General features: G+C 41.0%; 1 protein-coding gene across 2 annotated transcripts in view; it reads right to left on the bottom strand.

The window, feature by feature from the left end:
* The window catches only part of akap6 (A kinase (PRKA) anchor protein 6), a 291928-nt gene that overhangs the window by 112008 nt on the left and 157058 nt on the right, over positions 1 to 22862 (bottom strand). For both annotated transcript variants that reach the window (XM_078406526.1, XM_078406527.1), the window contains exon 10: positions 3480 to 3628. In XM_078406526.1, the coding sequence (XP_078262652.1) occupies positions 3480 to 3628 (149 nt within the window). The remainder of the gene's footprint in view (positions 1 to 3479; positions 3629 to 22862) is intronic.

Below are 22862 nucleotides of genomic sequence, written 5' to 3'. Positions count from 1 at the left end.
GTCCTCTGGTTCTTAATTCCCATACTCTGGGTAAAAGATTGTGCATTTACACTATCTAATCCCCTCATGATCCTATACACCTTATCGTATACCCTCGTCCTCCTGCCCTCCAAGGAATAAAATCCCAGCCTGCTTCCTATAGCACAGGCCCATAAGTCCTGGCAACATCCTTGTAAATCTTCTCTGTATCCTTTCAGCTCAACAACAGCTTTCTGATAACAGGGTGACCAAAACTGAATACAATATTCCAAATGTGGCCTCATCAATGTCTTGTACAACTATAACATAATCTCCTAACTTCTATACTCAATACCCTGACTGATGAAGGCCCATGTGCTAAAAGCCTTCTTGATCATCTGACACACCACCGTCAAGTAAATATGTATGTGCACTCCTAGATCCCTCTGCTCTACAACACTCCCCAGCGATCTGCTAGTCACTGTGATGGTCTTGCTTTGCTCTAGTTTGAAAACTCTATCAGCAACAGTTCTAAATGAAGTATTAACAATTCAAATCATTTGCTAGTTTGAAAATGTCTATAATTAATGTATTCCTGTACAATAAAAAATTTACACATGTCATAAGTTTGGAACAGCATCTTCACCTTTGTTTCTTTGTCATGCATGTGGATACTTTTGAGATATATCAGTAAAGAGGTCCACTGGAATTTAATGAACATTAAGGTACAACTATAATTGGCACATCTGACCAAAATCAAGAATATGACTTTCACTGATCCAGATAGTTAGGGTCTCAGCTACGATTGAATCAGAAGATTGTGAGTTATTCCAGAGATTTGATCAATGGCTGACAATGATAGAGCATACTTTGGATGATAAATTTGTACCTTCGGGATAAAGGATTCCATACCACTACTCAAAGATGAGCAATGGACCTTTGTGCATTGTGCTGATTAAAATGGATAATTTAATCAGCTTTACCAAGGCAGACTTTCTTAATAAAATCAAATTTGGATTTTGTGGGAGCTTGCTCTGTATAACATTGGAGACAACGATTTTTGCATAACCACAGTGATTACATTTCAACAGCACCAATTTAGTTTGGGACTAAATTGTATTGGGATATTCAGATATGATAAAAACATACAGTGTTCTTGGGACCATTCTGTTTTTTACATATTTTCTGCCCCCCAAAGTATTAACACTTCAATCCTTATATAAATTTCTTGTTGGCACAATCTAATAAGTTATAAAATATAAAAAATAACAAAACAGAGCCCATGGGAGGAGGAGCAAAATTGGTCTTTTTGAACACATTTATGATGTTGCTACATAGATACCTGAGGAATTCTTTCTGCAAATGTGCACAGAATAGGTGATAATATGTACAGATTTTTTACTTTTTTCATTCGATTCATTAAGGTAGGTCTCTCAGAAATAATTAAAATGTGATTGGGTTACACAACCTGTTTTTTTCTCTCCTGCTATGGACACACACTGAATTTTGAATTATTCAGGGTGACAAAATTCTCAAAACATGTGCACACAGCAGTTATGTTTAGATTATTAAATTTAGCACATTGAGTTTGTTAAAATACATAATTTAAGTAAAAGGTGCAAATAGGGTTACCTAAGGGAAGTTCTGTATCTATCAATAACAATTCAATAGCTTGGGATCCCGGAGTCAAACCCGGATTACAAGTGCCGTCACCAACAATGGACCATTTCCTTGATCGTCGTTACTTTTTTGCATATAATTCATTCATTTGTTCTCTATCTCTCTATATCACTGTCCATATCTCTCGTTTCCTTTTCCCCGACGCTCCTTCTAAAGAAGGGTCTTGACCCGAAACATCACCCATTCTTTTTCTCCAGAGATGCTGTCTAACCCACTGAGTTTAGAAACATAGAAACATAGAAAATAGGTGCAGGAGTAGGCCATTCGGCCCTTCAAGCCTGCACCGCCATTCAATATGATCATGGCTGATCATCCAGCTCAATAACCTGTACCTGCCTTCTCTCCATACCCCCTGATCCCTTTAGCCATAAGGGCCACATCTAACTCCCTCTTAAACATAGCCAATGAACTGGCCTCAACTACCTTCTGTGGCAGAGAATTCCACAGACTCACCACTCTCTGTGTGAAGAAATGTTTTCTCATCTCGGTCCTAAAAGACTTCCCCCTTATCCTTAAGTTGTGACCCCTGGTTCTAGACTTCCCCAACATCGGGAACAATCTTCCCGCCTCTCCAACCCCTTAAGAATTTTATATGTTTCAATAAGATCCCCCCTCAGTCTTCTAAATTCCAGCGAGTATAAGCCTAGTCTATCCAGTCTTTCTTCATATGAAAGTCCTGCCATCCCAGGGATCAATCTGGTGAACCTTCTCTGTACTCCCTCAAAGGCTAGAATGTCTTTCCTCAGGTTAGGAGACCAAAACTGTACACAATACTCCAGGTGCGGTCTCACCAAGGCCCTGTACAACTGCAACAGAACCTCCCTGCTCCTATACTCAAATCCTCTTGCTATGAATGCTAACATACCATTCGCTTTCTTCACTGCCTGCTGCACCTGCACGCTTGCTTTCAATGACTGGTGCACCATGACACCCAGGTCACGTTGCATCTCCTCTTTTCCTAATTGGCCACCATTCAGGTAATACTCTGCTTTCCTGTTCTTGCCGCCAAAGTGGATAACCTCACATTTATCCACATTATATTGCATCTGCCATGCATTTGCCCACTCTCCTAATCTATCCAAGTCACTCTGCAGCCTCCTAGCATCCTCCTCGCAGCTAACACTGCCACCCAGCTTCGTGTCACCCGCAAACTTAGAGATGTTGCATTCAATTCCCTCGTCCAAATCATTAATATATATTGTAAATAACTGGGGTCCCAGCACTGAGCCTTGCGGTACCCCACTAGTCACTGCCTGCCATTCCGAAAAGGACCCGTTTATTCCTACTCTTTGCTTCCGGTCCGCCAACCAATTCTCTATCCACCTCAACACTGAACCCCCAATACCGTGTGCTTTAAGTTTGTACCCCAATCTCCTATGTGGGACCTTGTCGAAGGCCTTCTGAAAGTCCAGATATAACACATCAACTGGTTCTCCCTTATCCACTCTACTAGTTACATCCTCGAAAAATTCTATAAGATTCGTCAGGCATGATTTGCCTTTCATAAATCCATGCTGACTTTGTCCGATGATTTCACCACTTTCCAAATGTGATGCTATCACATCTTTAATAACTGACTCTAGCATTTTCCCCACTACTGATGTTACTCCAGGTTTCGGTGTCTATATTCTTATCATTATATTATCTTTTTTTTAACATCTTGGATAATTATGGACAGTGATTTAGGACCTGGTATGGTTCCCTGTTTAAATCTATTGTGTTTAGTTGTAAAGCTTGCTGTATGTTTTTGTGTAGTTAAGTGCTAAGAGACAATATTCTTGAAAGAATTAATCCAGTTAAGCATAGATTCAATAAAAAGTAAAATTGAGTAAGTTTGATACCTGTAAGCGTCCATTCGATTGACCTTTGACATTGCAGCAAATTCTTGCTTCCGTTTGTTGTTGCTCGTATACTGTTCATTATAAAGCTTCAGTGACATCTGCTCCACAGCATCTCGTCTGGTTTCCAGGTTGATAAGCTGGATCTCTCCCTAGAAACAGAGTGCATATAACCAGTAAACATAAATAGTTTAGCATTCATCAAATAATTCAGGATTTTCTCTGCAATCTAACTCGCCAACCCTAGGAGTTCAGATGCCGTCCTTTGAGACTCCTGCTAGCATGTGGGCATTGCAAAAATAAAAGGGCAGAGCTAGGTTTTTCACAAAATGAGTAATGTATTCTCTCTCCCTTGTGTGCTATTCAACTGTATAATTTTACAGAATGCAGACTCAAATTTAGTAAGATTCAAATGAAATGCTGCACTCAGTGGGTTAACAATTAAGGTTGCTTACAATTTCTTGTCTCTGAGGCTAAGTCAGGGCAAAGTGTGGGAGTGATTTTACAATGTTCAGTGGCTGATATTACAATGCTATTCATTCAACTTATGTCACCATAGTTTCGAGGGTTTAGATCACTTAATTCCGTCAGTACAGCTCTGTTGCATCGCACTGATTGTTGCAAATTATTGGCAGAAGCAATTTACAACAATCACCTTGTAGTCTATGACAGATTTTTTCAGGTAATCCCAGGTGCTTCCTCAACTATTAATATTTTACCTGCAACGTTTACCATTCTGTTTCAATTCTGTACTTTTAAAATCTAGCTTCAGACCACAAACCTTTTCCCAGTAGCATTCATTAGCATTTTCAATTCAAACTGCATTCCATAACCCCTGTGCACAATGCAATTAATTTACCCATATCCTGAGGTAATTCAGGGCTTTTAACCCAAGGCATAGGTACAATAGTTTTCAGCATGAAGGCAAAACAAACCGCATATAAAATAATCAAGGTTAAACCCTCTTAATAAACATCTCAGCTCTGAATTAGCTAAAATGTGAAAATGCTGCTCAGGCTTTCTAATACTGTTTGATCAGTTTTTTCAGCTGAGTTTCTTTCCCCAACTTTGAGATTTTGAATCCATTTTTAAAATTTTGTCTCAATTGCTGAACATTCTTCTCAATGAAACAATGGGGAGGCAGAGTTACTTCCAGAAAACCGGCATTGATGTGGTTGTATGATAATTTCCTAAATATGGCACCGAAGGCCATCGTTCAGCTTAATGAGTACGCAGCTTTTCTGTATAGCAATTGAGACTGCTCTCGAGCAAAACCAAACTGCTGGAGGAACTGAATGGTTCAGGCAGCGACTGTGGAGGAGAATGGATGGAGATTATTTTGGGGTGGAACCCTTCTTCAGACTGATGGAGTGAAGGGGGGATAGATGGTAGAAAGAGGTGCAGCCAAGGGGTGGGGCAATAACTGGCAGATGATAGATTATCTGGGTAATGAGGGATTGATCGGGAAAGATTGAGATTGTCCCAGGCATCTCCTCCTCCCCCACCACCCGGCTTGGTCTTCGATCCTGCAAATTATTTTCTCAAAATTGCTATCCAATAGCCTATTAAAAAACATGATTGACTGTTTCTACCACCAGTTTGGGCAGGGATTTCCAGATCATAACCACTAACTACTGAAACATTATTTTTCTTCATATTCTCCTGTCTCTTGTGGATATCTATTTTGAATCTAATTCTCCTGGTTCTTGAATCATTCACTAAAAGGAACAACTTTCAGCAATTTATCCGACCTAAATTCATTGTGATCATGTACACTGCTATCAAATTTGTTCTCAACCTGTTTTGCCCCAAGGAGGACATCATCAAATGTTGCAATCTAACCTTATAACGAATCCCTCAACCATGAAACCTTTCTGATAAACTACTTCTGAATCCCCTCCATGAACCTTATTTCCTTCCGAATGTAAAATGGATATAATTCTCCAGTTGTAGCCTTATCATTATTGTACAGAATTCAACATAAACCATCCTGCTTTTGCAGTTAGTGATTCCTAGGATTTCACATGCTTTGTTAACTGCCCTCCCAACGTATTATGCCACTTTTAGGGATATATGTGCATGCAAACCTAAATACTTCTGTTACCTGTATCTCTTTAGAACTGTGCAATTTAGTCTATTTGACTCTCCAAATTCTCTCCGCCAAACTGTTTTAATTCAAACTTCATGTGGGAAAGAATTGCAGATGCTGGTTTACACCAAAGATAGATACAAAAAGCTGGAATAACTCAGCGGGTCAGGCATGATTTCTGGAGAAAAAGAATATGCAACATTTCGGGTTGAGGCACCTGTAGGTCGGGGCTCCTCTGCTGACCGCGCTGCCTGTCACCATGAGGCCAGGATGCCATCCCACCATGAGAAGCAGCACTAACATCCACCACCTTTCCGACCCTCACCACCTCTCCAGGACCACCGACAGGAAGGTGGGTCTCCACCCAAAACGTCACCTATTCCTTTTCTCCAGAGATGATGACTGACCCATTGAATTACTCCAACATTGTGTGTCTATCTTAATTCATAATTCTATGTTTAAAATTGTTCTAACACTCGTCTGCCCCTTTTTGCTAACTTATTTTACAGTCTATAATACTGCTTTTCACTGTTAAGTACACTTCCAATATTGGTGTCTTCTGAAAACATTGACAAGCACGACAGCTATTTTGGGCTCCACAAAGCCAAGGTGCAGCAAAAAGGTTAATCTGTTATATTTGGTGATGTTGGATAAGGACATCATCCCACCAGACACTACGATGATCTCTTGAGGCTAAAATGTGATTAGTTTGGCATTTCTTCTATTGTATCCTGACAATGCAGCTTTCCCTCAGCAGTACATACATACTAGGTCACCTACAAGTCTTAAAATTCACCGTAAGGCTGGCACAGCTGTAGAGTTGCTGCCTTCCAGCACCAGAGACCTGGGTTCGATCCTGATGGTGCTGTCTGTACAGAATTTGTACCTTCTCCTTGTGACCGCATGGATTTACTCTGGAGGCTCCAGTTTCCTCCCACATTCCAAAGATGGGCACACTTATAGTTTAATTGGCTTCTGTAAATTGTCCATTGTGTGTAGGATAACACTAGTGCATGGGTGATCACCGGACTTGATGGGCCAAAAGGCCTGTTTCCACGTTGTCTCTCTAAACAAATCCATCTAAGAAAATCCTTCCCTTTCTTGATCTCACCGTCTCCATCGCAGGACATCTATTATAATCCTACTGACTCCCACAGCTATCCAGACTACTCTTATGCCCACACTGCCTCCTGCAAAGACTCTTTCCCCAGCTTCCAATCCCTCCGTCTATGCCGCATCTGCTTCCAAGTTGAGGAGATCCTCACAAGGACTTTGGAGATGTCCTCATTCTTTAGAGAACGGATGTTCCCCTCTTCCATCATAGATGAGGCCCTCACAAGGATCTCCTCAGTATCCCACAGCTCCACTCTTGCTCCCCCTCCCCTCAGTTGCAACAGGGACAGAGTCTCCTTAGTCCTCGCCTTTCACCCCATTAGCCGTCACATACAGTACATAATCTTCCAACATTTTCGCCACCTCTAACGGGATCCCACCACTAGCCACATCATCCCATCTCCACCTCATTCCGCTTTCCGCAGAGACTATTCCCTCCGCAACTCCCTGATTAACTCATCCATTCTCATCCAAAACCACCTTTCCTCTGGTACTTTCCCCTGCAACCACAGGAGATGCAACACCAATCCCTATACCTATGGAGGAAACCCATTCAGTCAGAAGGAGAACAAACAAAATCCACATAGATAGCACTCATGGTCAGGATCGAACCAGGTCTCCAGTGCTATGAGAAAGCAGCTCCACTGCTGTGTCACTGTGCTGTCCATTTAACAATTAGAGATAATGATTAATTGGTGTTGTTTTTTTTGTCAGCAACACTAGGGGGTGGAAAAAAAAGGGAAATGTATTCTCCATTCCACTCCATTGATTATCTTATCTTCTCTCTGTTACTTAACATCCTCATGTATGTCACGAGAGGAAAGTGTCAACTCATGTCTAAATGTTCTCCAGGTCACGCTGCACAAGGACACAGGGGAATTGAATGGAATTAAGGCTCTCTTTGCTGAAATTTCAATATATTTAGTCACTCCTGTAACTAACCTCCTTGCAGGCAACATAATTTCCACAACTCCGTCTTCATTGGCCTATTCCAGCATCCTTTGCTCCCCAACTGCTAGCAAGGGCTGATCCCACACAGTTCCTATTTGGGAATGGCCGTAAAATAGCAGTACAACACAGCTAAGATTTCCTTGGCAATTCTTGTAGTTTAGTTTTCAGTTTAGTTTACATACAGCACGGAAACAGGCCTTCCAGCCCACCTAGTCTGCGTTGACTAGTGATCACCCCAAACACTACCATTGTCCTACACACCAAGGGACAATTTACAATTTTTGCTGGAGCCAATTAACCTACAAACCTGTACGTCTTTGGAGTGAGGGGTAAAACCCACGCGGTCACGGGAAGAACATACAAACTCTGTACGGACAGCGCCCATAGTCAGAATCGGACATGGGTCTCTGGTGCTGAAAGGCAGCAAATCTACTGCTGCATCACCATGCCACCCCCAAGATTCTCAGGACTTCTCAAGATTTTAGTACAGTGCTCTCAAAAAGATGCATGAGCATTTGAATCACTGGGAACACTACCATGTTCCAGAATCCTACATGTTTGCTAGCTGCTGCTGCTCTCTAGCACTGGACGAGGAAATTAACTTGGTTGACTTAGAGGAGAAACTCTTGCCTCTCTAAAACAATAACCCGCAGCATATTGGAAGGTGTTGTTGCTGTGCCTAGCACTTTCATGGAATGAACCAAGTGCATGACCAAGACTCTATTCACTGCCACTTGCATGCTGGTCAGCATAGACAATACCCCTGTAAGCAGGAGAAAAACCTGCATGCACATTTTTCTTCAGTTATCTAGATTTGAGACAAATACTCTCAGACTACAAAAGTTTGAAAAAGGGTCTCGACCCGAAAGATCACGTATCCATTTTCTCCAGAGATGCTGCCTGACCTGCTGAGTTACTCCAGCACTTTGTGTTTATTTTTGGTATAGACCAGCATCTGCAGTTTCTCTCTATTACTCTCAAAATATTTCTTGTGAATTGGACCCCTTTCCCTCTCCTTTTATGCATCTCTAATTCTAGCAGCAGGCTCCACTCTTCCTCTTTGTCATATTCCCCACAAAATGAACAAAAGCCTATCCACCCACCCCTCAACAACCCATCATCAGCCCAACAATCCCACCATCCTATCTGAGAACAGTTTGAGGCTGGAGTGCAAGTGTATCGCTCAAGACATTTCAAAGACTATTATTTGAAAAATTGAACTTCAAAATATCTCCATACACAACTCTCATTCCAATAATTCAAAGAACTCCTACGTAACTAAGATTCCTTCAATCAATACAGTTGGAAGATCAGCCAGAGATAGTTCTCCTGTTGTTAAATGCTCCCTCTTGTGCAAGCTCAAAGCATACTATTAGCAGCATTATTGAGGTCTACTAAAGCAGAGGTGGCATCAAAACTGCAATGCATGTGAATTAGCACTATGATCTGCACAAGGGATTTACATGCTGCTCGCTTTCTGAATGGGGTAAACACCAACTTAAATAGAAGTCTGCTCAAAGTAATTACTGTTGTATGTTTGTGAAAATTTAAACCAACATCGGAGGCATTCTTTTGCGTTCTTTTGCAGCACGGCTCAGTTCAACCACAAACACCACTTTCCAGTAAAATAAACCATGATCCTTTTCAAGTTCCTCACTTTTCCTTTCCATATGCAATCTACTGAATGTCATGACTTAATGAATCTATGAATTCATTTTAGGCTAGCTATTTAAAATTTCCAGTCCAAACGAATGACTATCCAAAGTGAGTGGCATCCCACTGCTAAGGAATATACGAATGAGTCTATATGGCATCAAAGTCCCTGCTTGAAAGAGAACTGCATGCATAAAAAAGAGAGAAGACGCACAGTACATATACTGTAGGTCACATTCACTGTACTGAGATCCATGCTATCGGAGGTTGGCTTAAAACTAACACAGTGTGCTGATGCAGAATAAAATCAATCTTAAGTTCAACTGTTTGATGAATATTTACTTGTGTCTCCGGAGTTTTGGGTTCAGATTTGAAATCTGCTGAATCATGTCATTTATTTTGTGTGTATGCCAACACCAATTTACTATCTGCAAGAAAGTTCCTGAACTGGAAGTCCCTTGTGGATTCTCTGTTGGGCATTCTGTCAATCAGAAAAGATATGTAAAGCACTGCCAGTAGGAACCATTATCATTTACTATTCATACCCTGTCCTGTATGCTCACAATGAATTTTCTGATTGCTGTAAGCAATACATGTGCTCTCGTGATAGCATAGGTAAACATCAATCAATGATACATCACTGAAGATTACAGTGATACGTCAGTCAATTGTATATTTCAGTATACTCTTACAAGATCTGTCAATAATTACAAATATTCTGCCTAATGTTATAGAATTAAATTTTAAAAGTTTATGGCACAGAATAGAAGCCCATCTGCCTCACAAAATCAACACAAAGAGACTGTATGAAATTACAATTTCTGAAATAAGTAAAAAGCTTTCAAATCAAATCAATTAAATTAAACCTTTCATGGTTTATAAAGGCACAATAACAACTCTGTTCTGGGCATCTTAACAGACAGATACAGTTTAAAAGGATTTTCCTACTCAAATGTTTTGAATAAAACTGTAATAAATTTCTAGATGTTTTCAGCCTTTGTACAATTTGAAACAATGAATTACAAATCTTCAAGTGTACTTTACAGCTAACAGAAAAAAAGAATTTGAAGAAAATCTCCCCAGGAGTTAAACAAACAGGAAAGGACTATATCAGAAACAGATGGCTAGTGTAACATATATTTGAGAGATTTAAAAAAAAACCTCAGTGCTTCCAGTGGCAAGCATTAATAAACTCTTCAGAATTTTAAAATTACAGGCTTGCATTTAATATATGCATTAGAAAAATATGCAAAAGGTGATTGAGAAACAATATGGTGGTATGTTGAATTAAAATTATAGAAAATTCATAACAGCAGCAGCCTCAATTGAGATATTTGGAAGATTAAAGGCCACCGCTTTAGGCAGGTGTTACACAAGATTCCATTAATATATGTGATTAACATTGGCCTAGGCTTTAATGAACATGCAAACCTTAATTAGCAATGTATTAGATGACACGAAAAAAACTGATCACAATGTCACGGCTAAAATTTATAAGTTGAGGTTGTACCGAGAATAAAAATAAATTTTATTTTCCATAGTATATCCTAAATTGGCAACAAGATTTGTTATGGTTACTGAGTAGTGAACACTGTTTTGGGAACATTTAACAGAAATCCATATTGTTGTATCGAACCAGTGTCACCCTTTCCGGATTCATGCTATGACTGTAAGATACATTGGCAATGATTCTGCAAGATGTGCTTATAAAATTCAATCACCTTGGTAGATTGAAAATACACCTTGTAAAACATATCACTTTTTCAATGAAAAATTGGCATCATTAATGAAGTACTCTCTGCAATGAAGCTTACTATTGTAGTGGCCTGGCGGAGGCCAGAGAAAAGGCAAGACGCCAGGCAGTGTTTAGTAAGATTCTTTTATTAGGCTGTGAGCTCCTGCCCACAGCGTAGTTCTCCTAGGGATAAGATACGCCTTCCCTTGGTCTGGCTTTTAACCCCTTTCGCCTGTCCGTCACGTAACGAGGGGGCTGACCCAAGGAGTGGCCTGATCCGCCACACTATACTACTTAACTGTTACCAGAAACATATATTTTACACGTTATTGCTTACACAGTCCATAAGCCGACCAATGTTAGTGGCAACATTTCTCTTTCCATAAGAAAGTAAATCTATCAGGTTATTGCAGAGTAACCTGTGGGTTGTATTGTGGGTGGTATTGTAGATAGCGAAGATGATTGTCAAAAATTGTAGCAGGGTCTTGATCAGTTAGGTAGGTGGGCTGAGGAATGGTTAATGGAGTTTAATATATATAAGTGTGAGGTGTTGCATTTTGGGGCATCAAACCAGGCAGGACAAACACAGTGGTCATTCCAAGGCTCTGATGAGTATTGTAGAGCAGAGGGATCGAGGAGTGCAGGTACATTGTTCATTGGAAGTGGCTTCACATGTAGATAGGTTGGTCAAGAAGTCTTTTGGCATTTTGGCCTTCTTCTGTCAGAGTACTGAGTAACGTTAGAGTCATGGAGTTATAGTCATAGAGTTATAGTCATAGAGTTATACAGTGTGAAAACAAGCGACTTTCCCATACTGATCAACATGCCCCACATACACTAGTCCCACTTGCGTGCATATGGCTCATATCCTATCCTATCCATGTACCTGTCCAAATGTTTTGTAAGCATTGCGATAGTACTTGTCTCAACTACCTCCTCTGGCATGCTCATTCCACATACCCACCATCCTTTATGTACCTATTAAATCTTTCCCCCTTCACCTTAAACCTGTGCCCTCTGGTTCTTGATTCCCCTACTCCGGGCAAAAGACTCTGCATTTACCCTATCTGTTCGTCTAATCATTTGTACACCTCTATAAGATCACCCCTCATCCTCCTGCTCTCCAGGGAATAAAGCCCTAGCCAGCACAAACTCTCTCTATAGCTCAAATCCTCCAGTCCTGGCAATAACCTTGTAAATCCTCTCTGCTTTCCAGCTTGACAACATTTTTCCTTTAACATTGTGACCAAAACTGAACACAATACTCTACATGTGGTCTCATCTATGTCTTATATAACTGTAACATAGCCTCCCAACTTTTAGTTTAGATTAGTTTAGTGATACAGCGCAGAAACAGGCCCTACAGCCCAATGAGTCCTCATCAACCAGTGATCCCCACTTACACTACCCGACACACATTTGGGACCATTTACAATCATACCAAGCCAATTAGCCTACAAACCTGTACATCTTTGGAGTATGGGATGTAACCGGAGATACCGGAGAAAACCCACGCAGGTCACGGGGAGAAAGTGAACACTCTGTACAGACAAGCACCCGTAGTCAGGAGACAAGCACCCATATTCAGGCTTTTATGCTCAATATGTTGGGAGGTCATGTTACAGTTGTGCAAGACATTGATGAAGCCACATTTAGAGTATTGGTCACCCTGTTATAGGAAAGATGTTGTTAGGCTGGAAAGGTTGCAGAGCAGATTTACGAGGATGTTGCCAGGACCTGAGGGCCTAAGCTATAGTCAGATGTTGAGCAGGCTAGAACATAATTCCTTGGAGTGCAAGAGGATGATCTGATGGAGATGTATAAGATCATGAGGAATAGATGGGGTAAATACACAGAGTATCTTGCCCAGAGTAAGGAATCAAGAACCATAGGACATACGTTTAAGGCGGGAGGGGGTGGGGGGGGATGATTTAATAGGAACCTGATGGACAACTATTTTACACAAAGGGTGGTAGATATATGAAACGAGCTGCTGGAGGAGGTAATTGAGGCAGGGACTATCACAGCATTTAAGGAATATTTGGAAAGGTACATGCATAGGTTAGGTTTAGAGGGATATGGGCCAAATGCAAGCAAGTGGAAGTAGTGTGGATGGGCAACATTGGTTGGCGTGGGCAAGTTGGGCTGAAAGGCTTGGTTCAACTCTGTATGACTCAATGGCCATATACAATAAATTAATGTGTATGGGAAAATCGTATTATAATGAAGACAGAGAAAATCAGTGATTTTAGAAAGTTCTCGCATATCAATAGAGATAGTAATTGTAGGAAAGTGATGATAATAGCTTTTAATAAAGGACAAAATAACTTGTGTGAACGATTGGTGTAAGAATCTAGATAAATAAATACATTTCACGGACCGTGAATAATGAAGTTAAGCAGGAACAAATATGATATTTTTGAAAATGCCTAACTTTAACTTCATGTAGCACATACTGTAAGTCCTCAACAGTATACCGACCACAAAGATAATTTATGTTGGAAAATTACGCATTTCTGACAATACTCAGATCAGTTTTACTTTTACTGTAATAATCTATTGAAAATGTTAATGTTTTGGTTAATATTCTGAAACAAGGAAATATTGTATAATAACAATGTTCTGCGATCTATGTATGATATATCAAGACCTTTTTGTGATATATTTGTTATAAATTCATCTTCTGAAAACCTCAATCACTTAAAAATCATGAATCTTTGCTTCAGTTATCAAATGAAAAAATACTCACATAATGAATCTACTAATTAATGTGTCTTCCTTATTTACCATTGTCCTGGATTTTTAATTGAAAAATTGCAAATTCCTCCAAAAATCTAAATGTCTGAAAGTTACTTTCAACTTTGCATTTGTCAGTAGCTAAATGGTCTTGATATGGAGTTTGTTGTTTTTTTCTGTCTAATAATCTAGCCTCAAAGTTCCTGTTAGGTAAATAACCTTGTATTTCATTAACAGATAATGAAATGGATTTATTCCACTAATGGCTTTAATTAAAATGCTAGAAATATTGATTACCCCTATCATCCTTATTCCCAAGGATGAAAACGATTTTAAGAATGTTTATTTAGAAACAGCAAAGAATTAAATTTGATTGAATCTCTAGGAGACCACAAGAATGTAATACCTTCCTGCTCTTCAAACAGAAAATGAGATCTTGCTTCTTTGGTAAAACCTATAATTTCCTTTAACAACAATTACTGTTTATCTTAATATCATCAGAGAGCTATTTTAAATGATAATAAATAAGATGTCATGGCAACAAAGCCAGCACATTGATATACAGGAATAAACATTACAAATCTCTGCATCCTATCCCACAGCAATAAAGCTGTACAAATCAAACAAAGCAGTATATCAACAGTAGTGCTCTTTTCTGTCTGGTGTCCAGATTTAGAACAAATAGCCCAATACCATGGTCATAAAATGCACCACTTTTTGAAGCTGAATACTTATGACTTCTTTATTTGGTTCCTGACAAATGCATGAGTAATGTTGCAACAATAGAAGCCTTGCACCAGACCATATACTGCTTCCACCTCGCTCATCATCACAACCAGTGTCTTCTGAACAATAGTCTTGCTGTGTGATAAGGAAAATGTAACTAGAGGGCACACATTAAAATTTTTAGATTGGTTGAGTTTGGGAAACAAAGATGTATGGAGCTATCATGTCATTCCCATAAGGTCCCCTAAGGAGGGTTAACACATATGTTTTCTTGAAATATTCTTCAACCTACTGGGCATGTTTCATCTGGGTAATGCTGGGCTATTTTAAAGGAAGTGTTTTTTGACAATCAGTTCATTTTCCCTTCAAGGGGTAAAGTTGGCTTAAGACTCTTATTATACATCTGCCTGAGGGAGCAGACACCAGGTTTTGCAACTTTCATTAAAAACATAATTGACTCTTAACCCTTGAAGCCTCATTCACGGCATTTGTTGCAATAACCACAGTGTGATTGGTTTACTCTACACAATAAGGATTAAAATCCTTTGACTAAAGCTACCAGAAAAGCATTCACATTCTGAAACTTAATTTGAAGAACAGTTGAACGGAACTGTCAGGTTTGAGTGTGACCTCTCAAGAATTTGGCAAGTTCAAAAATGCATGACAAAATGAAGGAATTATCTCAAAAGTTGAAGTAATCGATTGCCACTTTTTATAAATACAATTATTCAGAGAATGATAAAGCAATTCAGTATCATTATCGAATATGGTGGAAAGAAGTGTGATCTTGTAAATCACATTTACTCATCTTCCTCCCCTTTTGCAGGCTGCATCTGGCACTAAAAGGGGCACCATCAGAATAGGTTTTCTCTGAAATCTTTAGTTTCCTCCCACACTCCAAAGGCGTACAGGTTTGTAGGTTAATTGGCTTGGTTATAAATGTAAAAAAATTGTTCCTGGAATGTGTAGGATTTTGTTAATACGCATGGATCGTTGGTCGGTGCGGACTCGGTGGGCCGAAGGGCCTGTTTCCACGCTATATCTCTAAACTAAACTAAACTAAATCCCACCCCTGCCCTCCCTTCTTGGAAATATAATTAAAATTAAGTGCCATTAACGAGAGGGAGCACTATTGCATATTCATGTCCTGTCACTCCTTAGTACAGTGCATCCAACGTTCCATCACATTGCAAAAATATCGTCATTATTCGTAAACAAGGTCAAATCACAGTGCACACTTTGAACGATTTATACATTTATGAAATAATTCTGAAATCAATACTGATCCACTTTATTTTTGGAAGAGTCAGTGCAGCAGTCTACTGTGATACCTCATCTTTTGCTCAGGTTGTAGATGTAAGAAATCTACTGCTGCAGCCCATTCATCTGGCACACATATTGTTAAGAGTCGAGAGTGTTTTATTGTCATACGTCCCGGAATGGAGCAATGTAATTCTTACTTGCGACAGCATAACGCTTATGTAAACATAGTACTAAAAACTAAAAAAAATATATAGTGCCAAGACCAAAGACAAAGCCCCAAGTGCAATCAAGGCAGTTTGTAAATCAGGATTTAGTTAGAGTTTTATTCACAAAATGCTGGAGTAACTCAGCAGGTCAGGCAGCATCTCGGGAGAGAAGGAATGGGTGACGTTTCGGGTCGAGACCCTTGAGTTTGCAGTGTTCAATAGCCTGATAGTTGGGAAGAAACTGCTCTTGAACCCGGACTTTAGTTTTCATGCTCCTAGGCCTCCTTCCCAATGGTAGGAGAGAAATGAGAGTGTGGCCAGCGTGTTGTGAGTCATTGATGATGCTGGCTGCCTTTTCCAGGCAGTGCCTCCTGTGGATCCTTTCAATGGTGGGAAGGTTAGTGCCCATCATGAACTGGGCAATGTTCACCATATTTTGTAAGCTCTTTTGTTCCTAGGCATTCGAGTTGCCGAACCAGGCTCGGAATCAACCAGTCAATATGCTCTCTACTATACACCTGTAAAGGTTCAAGAGAGTATTAGATGACAGACTGAATCTCTTCAATCTTCCAAGGAAGTAGAGACATTGATGGACTTACTTTATGATTGCATCAATGTGCTGGGTCCAGGACAGATCTTCCGAGATATACATGCCCAGGAACCTGACGTTTTTGACTCTATTCACCGCCACCTATCGATGAAGATGGGATTATGGATCCTTGGTCTTCTAAAGTCAACCCAAACCATGGATTGAAGCTCAATGAGGAATGATGCCTCACTGTCACTTCAGCTTCCCCCCTGATTTAGCCTTGTAGGAAATTATGCAAACCCTATTACAGCTACCAAACGCTCGTTCTAGTCTCCAGTTTAGAGCAAAAGTCCCTTTCAGCCTTTCTGATGGTTTTCTCAAGGTTGTATCAGGACATATATGAATCTGCGTCACCAGACTTGAATGCTCGAGATCTGATCCTCAGAAGATTGTGGAACTCCTGGTTCAATCAAGGCTTCTGGTTGGGGAACACTTGGATGGTTTTTGTGGGAACACACTCCTTCACATATTTCCTTCTGAAGTTGATGGCAATTGTGGTATATTTTTCCAGGTCCATTGGTGAGTTCTTGAATATCGCCCAATCTTCAGACTCCAAACAGATGTAGAGTTGTTCCTCTGCCTCCCCTGACCAGCTCTGTGCAGTCCCCACTGCTGGCGTCGTGCTCTTCAGTCTGCATATATACAGGAGAAAGGAGCACATCCAGGTGGTTGGATTTCACAAAGTGAGGGAGAGGGATGGAGCAATATGCATCTCTGATGTTAGTGTAGCTGTGGTCAAGGGTATTTGATTCTCTGGTGCTAAAGGATAGGTGCTGTTGGCAGTTAGGGATTAATTCCTTCAAGCTGGCCTTGTTGAGGACCCCAACTATAATAGGAAATGTGCCAGGGTTTGTCGACCACAGCGTGCAGCTCTGCCTTGTGTAGGATGCAGACTGCAGTCGTGATGATGGAAGTGAATTTCCTTGCGAGATAGAAGGGGCTTCATTCCACCATGTGGTGTTTCAGGTGGGGAGAGAAGGAGTTGGACAGGACCGCTACATCTAAGCACCATGAAGAGTTTACCGTGAAGCAGATGCCTTCACTTCTCCCTTTCCCCAACGTCTCCGTTCTGTCCATGCGATGAATGGAGAAACCTGGTTCTGGGGAGCTGTGGTTGAGCCACGTCTCTGACCACACAGCATTTCGTCATCTCCCTTTGATAAAGCAATCTTGACCTTAAGAGGGGAGGGAAAGGGTCGTAGGGAGAGGGCCGTAGTTTCCTGTGCTTCAGTCTTACTTGCAAGCCCACCCATCAGTTATGTTTGTGGAAACAATGGAGGTCTGCCCAGTGTTTCTTGGCACTGTATTGACTTAAGAGAAATCCTCCACAATTGTCTTGCCATGGGAGATTCTGAATCGGTCTGAAGAAGGGTTCCGCACTAAAACGTCACCTATCCATGTTCTTCTGGGGTGCTACCCGACTGGCCTTGTTTCTCCAGTATTTTGTGTCTTTCCTCCAACATCATTCTGAACCCCATTACTATCCTCCACACTAAAACCACACCACCAATTTTCATGTCATCTGTTGCCAGTTTGCCTGGCAACTCTTCAGCCCCTCTAATGCCCTGTGCTCTCATCATTCACAAAAGTTCCAAATCTTGAAATTGAATTCTTGTTATTATTGGTAGTAATACACTGATGAGCCAAAACATTACGGCCAACTGCCTAATATGCTGTTGGTCGTCCGTATGCCGCCAAAACAGCGCCGACCCGCCGAGGCATGGACTCTACAAGACCCCTGAAGGTGTCCTGTGGTATCTGGCACCAAAACATTAGCATCAGATCCTTCAAGTCCTGTAAGTTGTGAGGTGGAACCGCCATGGATCGGACGTCGATCCAGCACATCCCACAGATGCTCAATCAACGGATTGAGATCTGGAGAATTGAGGCCAGGGCAACACCGTGAACACTTCATCATGTTCTTCAAACTATTCCCAAACAATGTGGGCAGTGTGGCAGGGCGCATTATCCTGCTGAAAGAGGCTACTGCCATTAGAGAATACTATTGCCATGAAGGGGTGTAGCCGGTCTGCAATGAGGTTTAGGTAGGTGACACGTGTCAAATTGATGTCCACATGAATGGCTGGACCTAGGGTTTCCCAGCAGAACATTGCCCAGAGCATCACACTCCCTCCACCGGCTTGTCATCTTCCCACAGTGCATCCTGGTGCCATCACTTCCCCAGGTAAACGGCGCACACGTACACGGCCATCCACGTGATCTAAAAGAAAATGGGATTCATCGGACCAGGTGACCTTCTTCCACTGCTCCAAGGTCCAGTTCCGACACTCGCGTGCCCAATGTAGGAGCTTTACACGGTGGACAGGGGTCATCATGGGCACTCTGACCATTCTGCGGCTACACAGCCCCATACGCAGCAGGATGCGATGCACTGTGTATTGTGACACATCCCTCCCGTGACCACCATTAAAATTTTCTGTGACTTGTGCCACAGTAGACCTTCTGTCGATTCGGACCAGACGGGATAGCCTTCGTTGCCCTTGCGCATCGATGAGCCTTGGGCGCCCGACACCCTGTCGCAGGTTTGTGGTTTGTCTCTCCTCGGACCACTGTCGGTAGGTACTCACCACTGCTGACCGGGGCACCCCACAAGCCTTGCTGTTTCAGAGATGCTCTGACCCAGTCGTCTGGCCATAACAATTTGGCCCTTGTGAAAGTCGCTCAGGTCTTTACTCCTGCCCATCTCTCCTGTATCCACCACATCTACTTCGAGAACTGACTGTTCACTTGCTGCCTAATATATCCCACCTCATGACAGGTGCCATTGTAACAAGATAATCAATGTTATTCACTTTACCTGTCAGTGGTCATAATGTTTTGGCTCATCAGTGTATGTGATCGACAATCTTAACATTGAGTTAACCTTGCTGGGGATATCCTGCAACAACCCAAGATACTCAGATCAAATCCAGGGATCAGTAGTTAGTGCAAGTCTGCAACACAATATTTTTTTAGTGCAGTTAATTCCTAAACACCTGCTTGCTCCCAATCAACATCTACTCATGGGTTAATGGGCTGAAATAAATTGGATTCTATTCACCATCAGTTTTGCTGCTCAAAGACCTTGCCTGCCCGTCTTTGGGCTGGATATGGAATGAGGCCTTACCCTGGCCGAGGCCTCAGTGAACATGATGCCGAAGGCCTGCCCCAGCGGAGGTCTCATCTACTTTTAAAATGGTATATTTCTCTTTATAAATTATATATGTATTTGATATTCAGAGACATGTAAAGATTTATAAGACTGTTTCAGAAAATTAAAATTAAAATTACATTAATTATTTCTGTCAAAGAGGTCACCACAATATAATGAGATGCAAAGTGCTGGAATAACTCAGAGGGTCAGGCAGCATCTTCTGAAGAACTGCTACATAATGCTAGGTAAACCCTTGCAACATTGGGCCACCAATGTAGAGTCCAGCATGGAGAGGAGCGACAAGCATCCATGATATGGATCGGTTAATCAGCCTGTCATGGACTTACAACTGGTCCAACTTACCTGGAAGTGGCCAAATTCCTCTTGCAAACTACCTGGTCCAACTGGTCCAACTTACTTGGAAGTGGGTGAATTTAATTTACAAGCTAAGCACCATGGCCAGCTCAAATCAGTCCAAGCATTTCTCTCTTCACTTTTGTCATGAAAAGTGTGATGGAAACATGAAGCTGTGGGATCTTGGTAAAAATATTTCACAAGTACATGCCAACATAAAACAGCAACATGAGATGACCTTCATCAAAAAACTTGACACATCCCTCAAAGAGCAAACAGCTGGAAATCAGCTTTGAAATATGGAAACACAGTTACACGAGCTTTGCACCTGAACAGTGGTCGGTACAGAAAATTCTTCCACTGTGTAAGCAGAAAACACACTTATACTTGAAAGCCTGAAAGGAAAATATAATGAAAATAGCAAAACTGTTTCACTGTTTCTGAAGTATGGGAAATATCAATGGAAGAAAAAAAATAAAGTGAACTTTTATAATAAGGATGGAATAATCTGCTTAATTTATGTTCTTTTACATTTCATAGTTGATAGATTTTGAATTTTTGAAACAGAGACAATAGAGACTAGTTAATGGATTGAAAACAGAGATTAGGAATAAAGTGCGGTGCTGCAGGGATTTGTGCTGGGGCCCCAGCTGCTAGTGATCTATTTCAATGACTTGGATGAGGAAATTGGATAATATCTTCAAGTTTGCTTTGATATAAGGCTACGTGGAAGTTGAGCTGTGAAGAGGATGCAAGGCCATGTGGGAATCTGGACAATTTAACTGAATGCCAACTGGAATGTGATGTGAAAAAATCGGAGATAATTCACTTTGGAAGAAAAAAAATAATAGGTGGAATATTTTTTAAATAGTAGGAAACCGTTCAGAGGGACCTAGGTGCATCAGCGAGGCAATGTACACATCTTCAATTCTGGTGCGGTGGATTTATTACATGAAAAGAGATTAAGTAGACTGGGTCTAATCTGACTTTGAAAGAAATAAAGGTGATCTCTGTCAAGCAAGAGCAGCAGTGGCAGATATGAGGTCATTCTGGTAAACCTCCACTGCACCCTTTCCAAAGCCTTCACATCCTTAATGTAATGGAACAACCAGAACTGCACACAATGGAAATAGGCCCTTCCGCAGAACTGCACACGCATGGAAATAGGCCCTTCCACCCAACTTGCCCATGCTAACAAAGATGCCCCATCTACACTAGCCCCACCTGCCTATATTTGGCCCATATCCTTCTAAACCTTTCCGATCCATGTACCTGTCCAATTGTCATTTAAATGTGGTGATAGTATCTGCCTAAATTACCTCCTCTTGCAGCTTGTTCCATACACCCACCACCCTTTGTGTGAAAACGTTGGCCCCTCAATTCCTATTTAAAAGATTTCTCTTAAATCTTTCCCCTCTCACCTCAGTCCTAGGTAACCTATATTTGCTGCTATTATTTCATATATTTAAGGAGATATTTCAAAAATCTCAGCAAAGAACTGTACTACAAGTAGAATTAATCAACTGGGGCAAATTAAACAAATTATGAATGGTATGCAATTGAAAGAAAAGCTGTAGATACACAGTTACTATCATGGTGTGCAGCATGTGTGCAGCAGTCGAGTTGCTGCCTTACAGTGCCAGAGACCCGGATTCCATCCTGACGATGGGTGCTGCCTTTTTTGATTTTGTATGTTCCTTATTCCTTGAAGTGCAGGAAGCTCAGGGGTGATCTTATAGAAGTGTATAAAATCATGAGGGGATTGATGTGGTGAATGTGAAACAGAGTTTTTTACCCAGGGTAGGAGAATCAAGAACTAGAGGACATGGGTTTTTGTGGTGAGAATGGAAAGATTTAATAGGATTCTGAGGGGTAACTTTTTCACTCAGAGGTTGGTGGGGATATGGAATGAGCTGCCAGAGGAGGTAATTGAGGCAGGTACAGTAACAACATTTAAAAGACACTTGGACAGGTACATGGATAGGAATGCTTCAGTGGTATATGGACCAAATGCAGGCAAATAGGACTAGTTTTGATGGAACATCTTAGTCAGCATGGACAAATTGAATTGGGCCCGTATCCGTGCTGTATGACTCCATGGGAGCTTCTACATGTATATAAAAGGAAGAAAGTTAATAAAGTAAACTTTGGTTAGTTATAGGATTAGACTAGGGAACTAATAATGTGAAAAAGAGAAATGAAAGAGATTCTAAATAAAATTGCCATATGTGCTTATGATATAATAACAGGAAGGTTAGCAAGTACTGAGAACTCAAAGAGCTTACCAAGGGAGACTTATGGGTTAAGTGATTGGGAAAGAGGTAAAAACAAAATAGAACAGAGAATAACAGTACAGCACAAGAACAGGCCCATCCACCCACAATGTCTGTGCTGGAACATGATGCCAAGACCATCACTTATCTACCTGCACATATTCCATATATCTCCATTCCCTGCAATCCATTTGCCAATCCAAAGGTCTTTTAAATGCCACTAACATGCCTGCTTTAACCACCACCCCCGGCAGCATGTTCCAGGCACCCACCACCCTCTGTGTAAAAAATCTTGCCCTGCACATCTCCTTTAAACATTGCCCCTCTCACCTTAAAGCTATGGATCCTAGTATCTGATTTTTACATCCTGGGAAAAAAATTCTGACTGTCTACCCTATCTCTCATAATTGTATACACTTCTATCAGGTCACATCGCAACCTCCAGCATTCCAGAGAAGGCAATCTAAATCTGTTCAACCTCTCAATGTAGCCAATACACTTCTATCCAGGCATCATTCTGGTAAACCTCATCTGCACCCTTTTC

This window comes from Rhinoraja longicauda, chromosome 10, assembly GCF_053455715.1.
Source record: "Rhinoraja longicauda isolate Sanriku21f chromosome 10, sRhiLon1.1, whole genome shotgun sequence".
Classification (NCBI taxonomy): Eukaryota; Metazoa; Chordata; class Chondrichthyes; order Rajiformes; family Arhynchobatidae; genus Rhinoraja; species Rhinoraja longicauda.
Note: the sequence above shows the minus strand (reverse complement) of the source record. Positions and strands in the feature narration are given on the sequence as shown.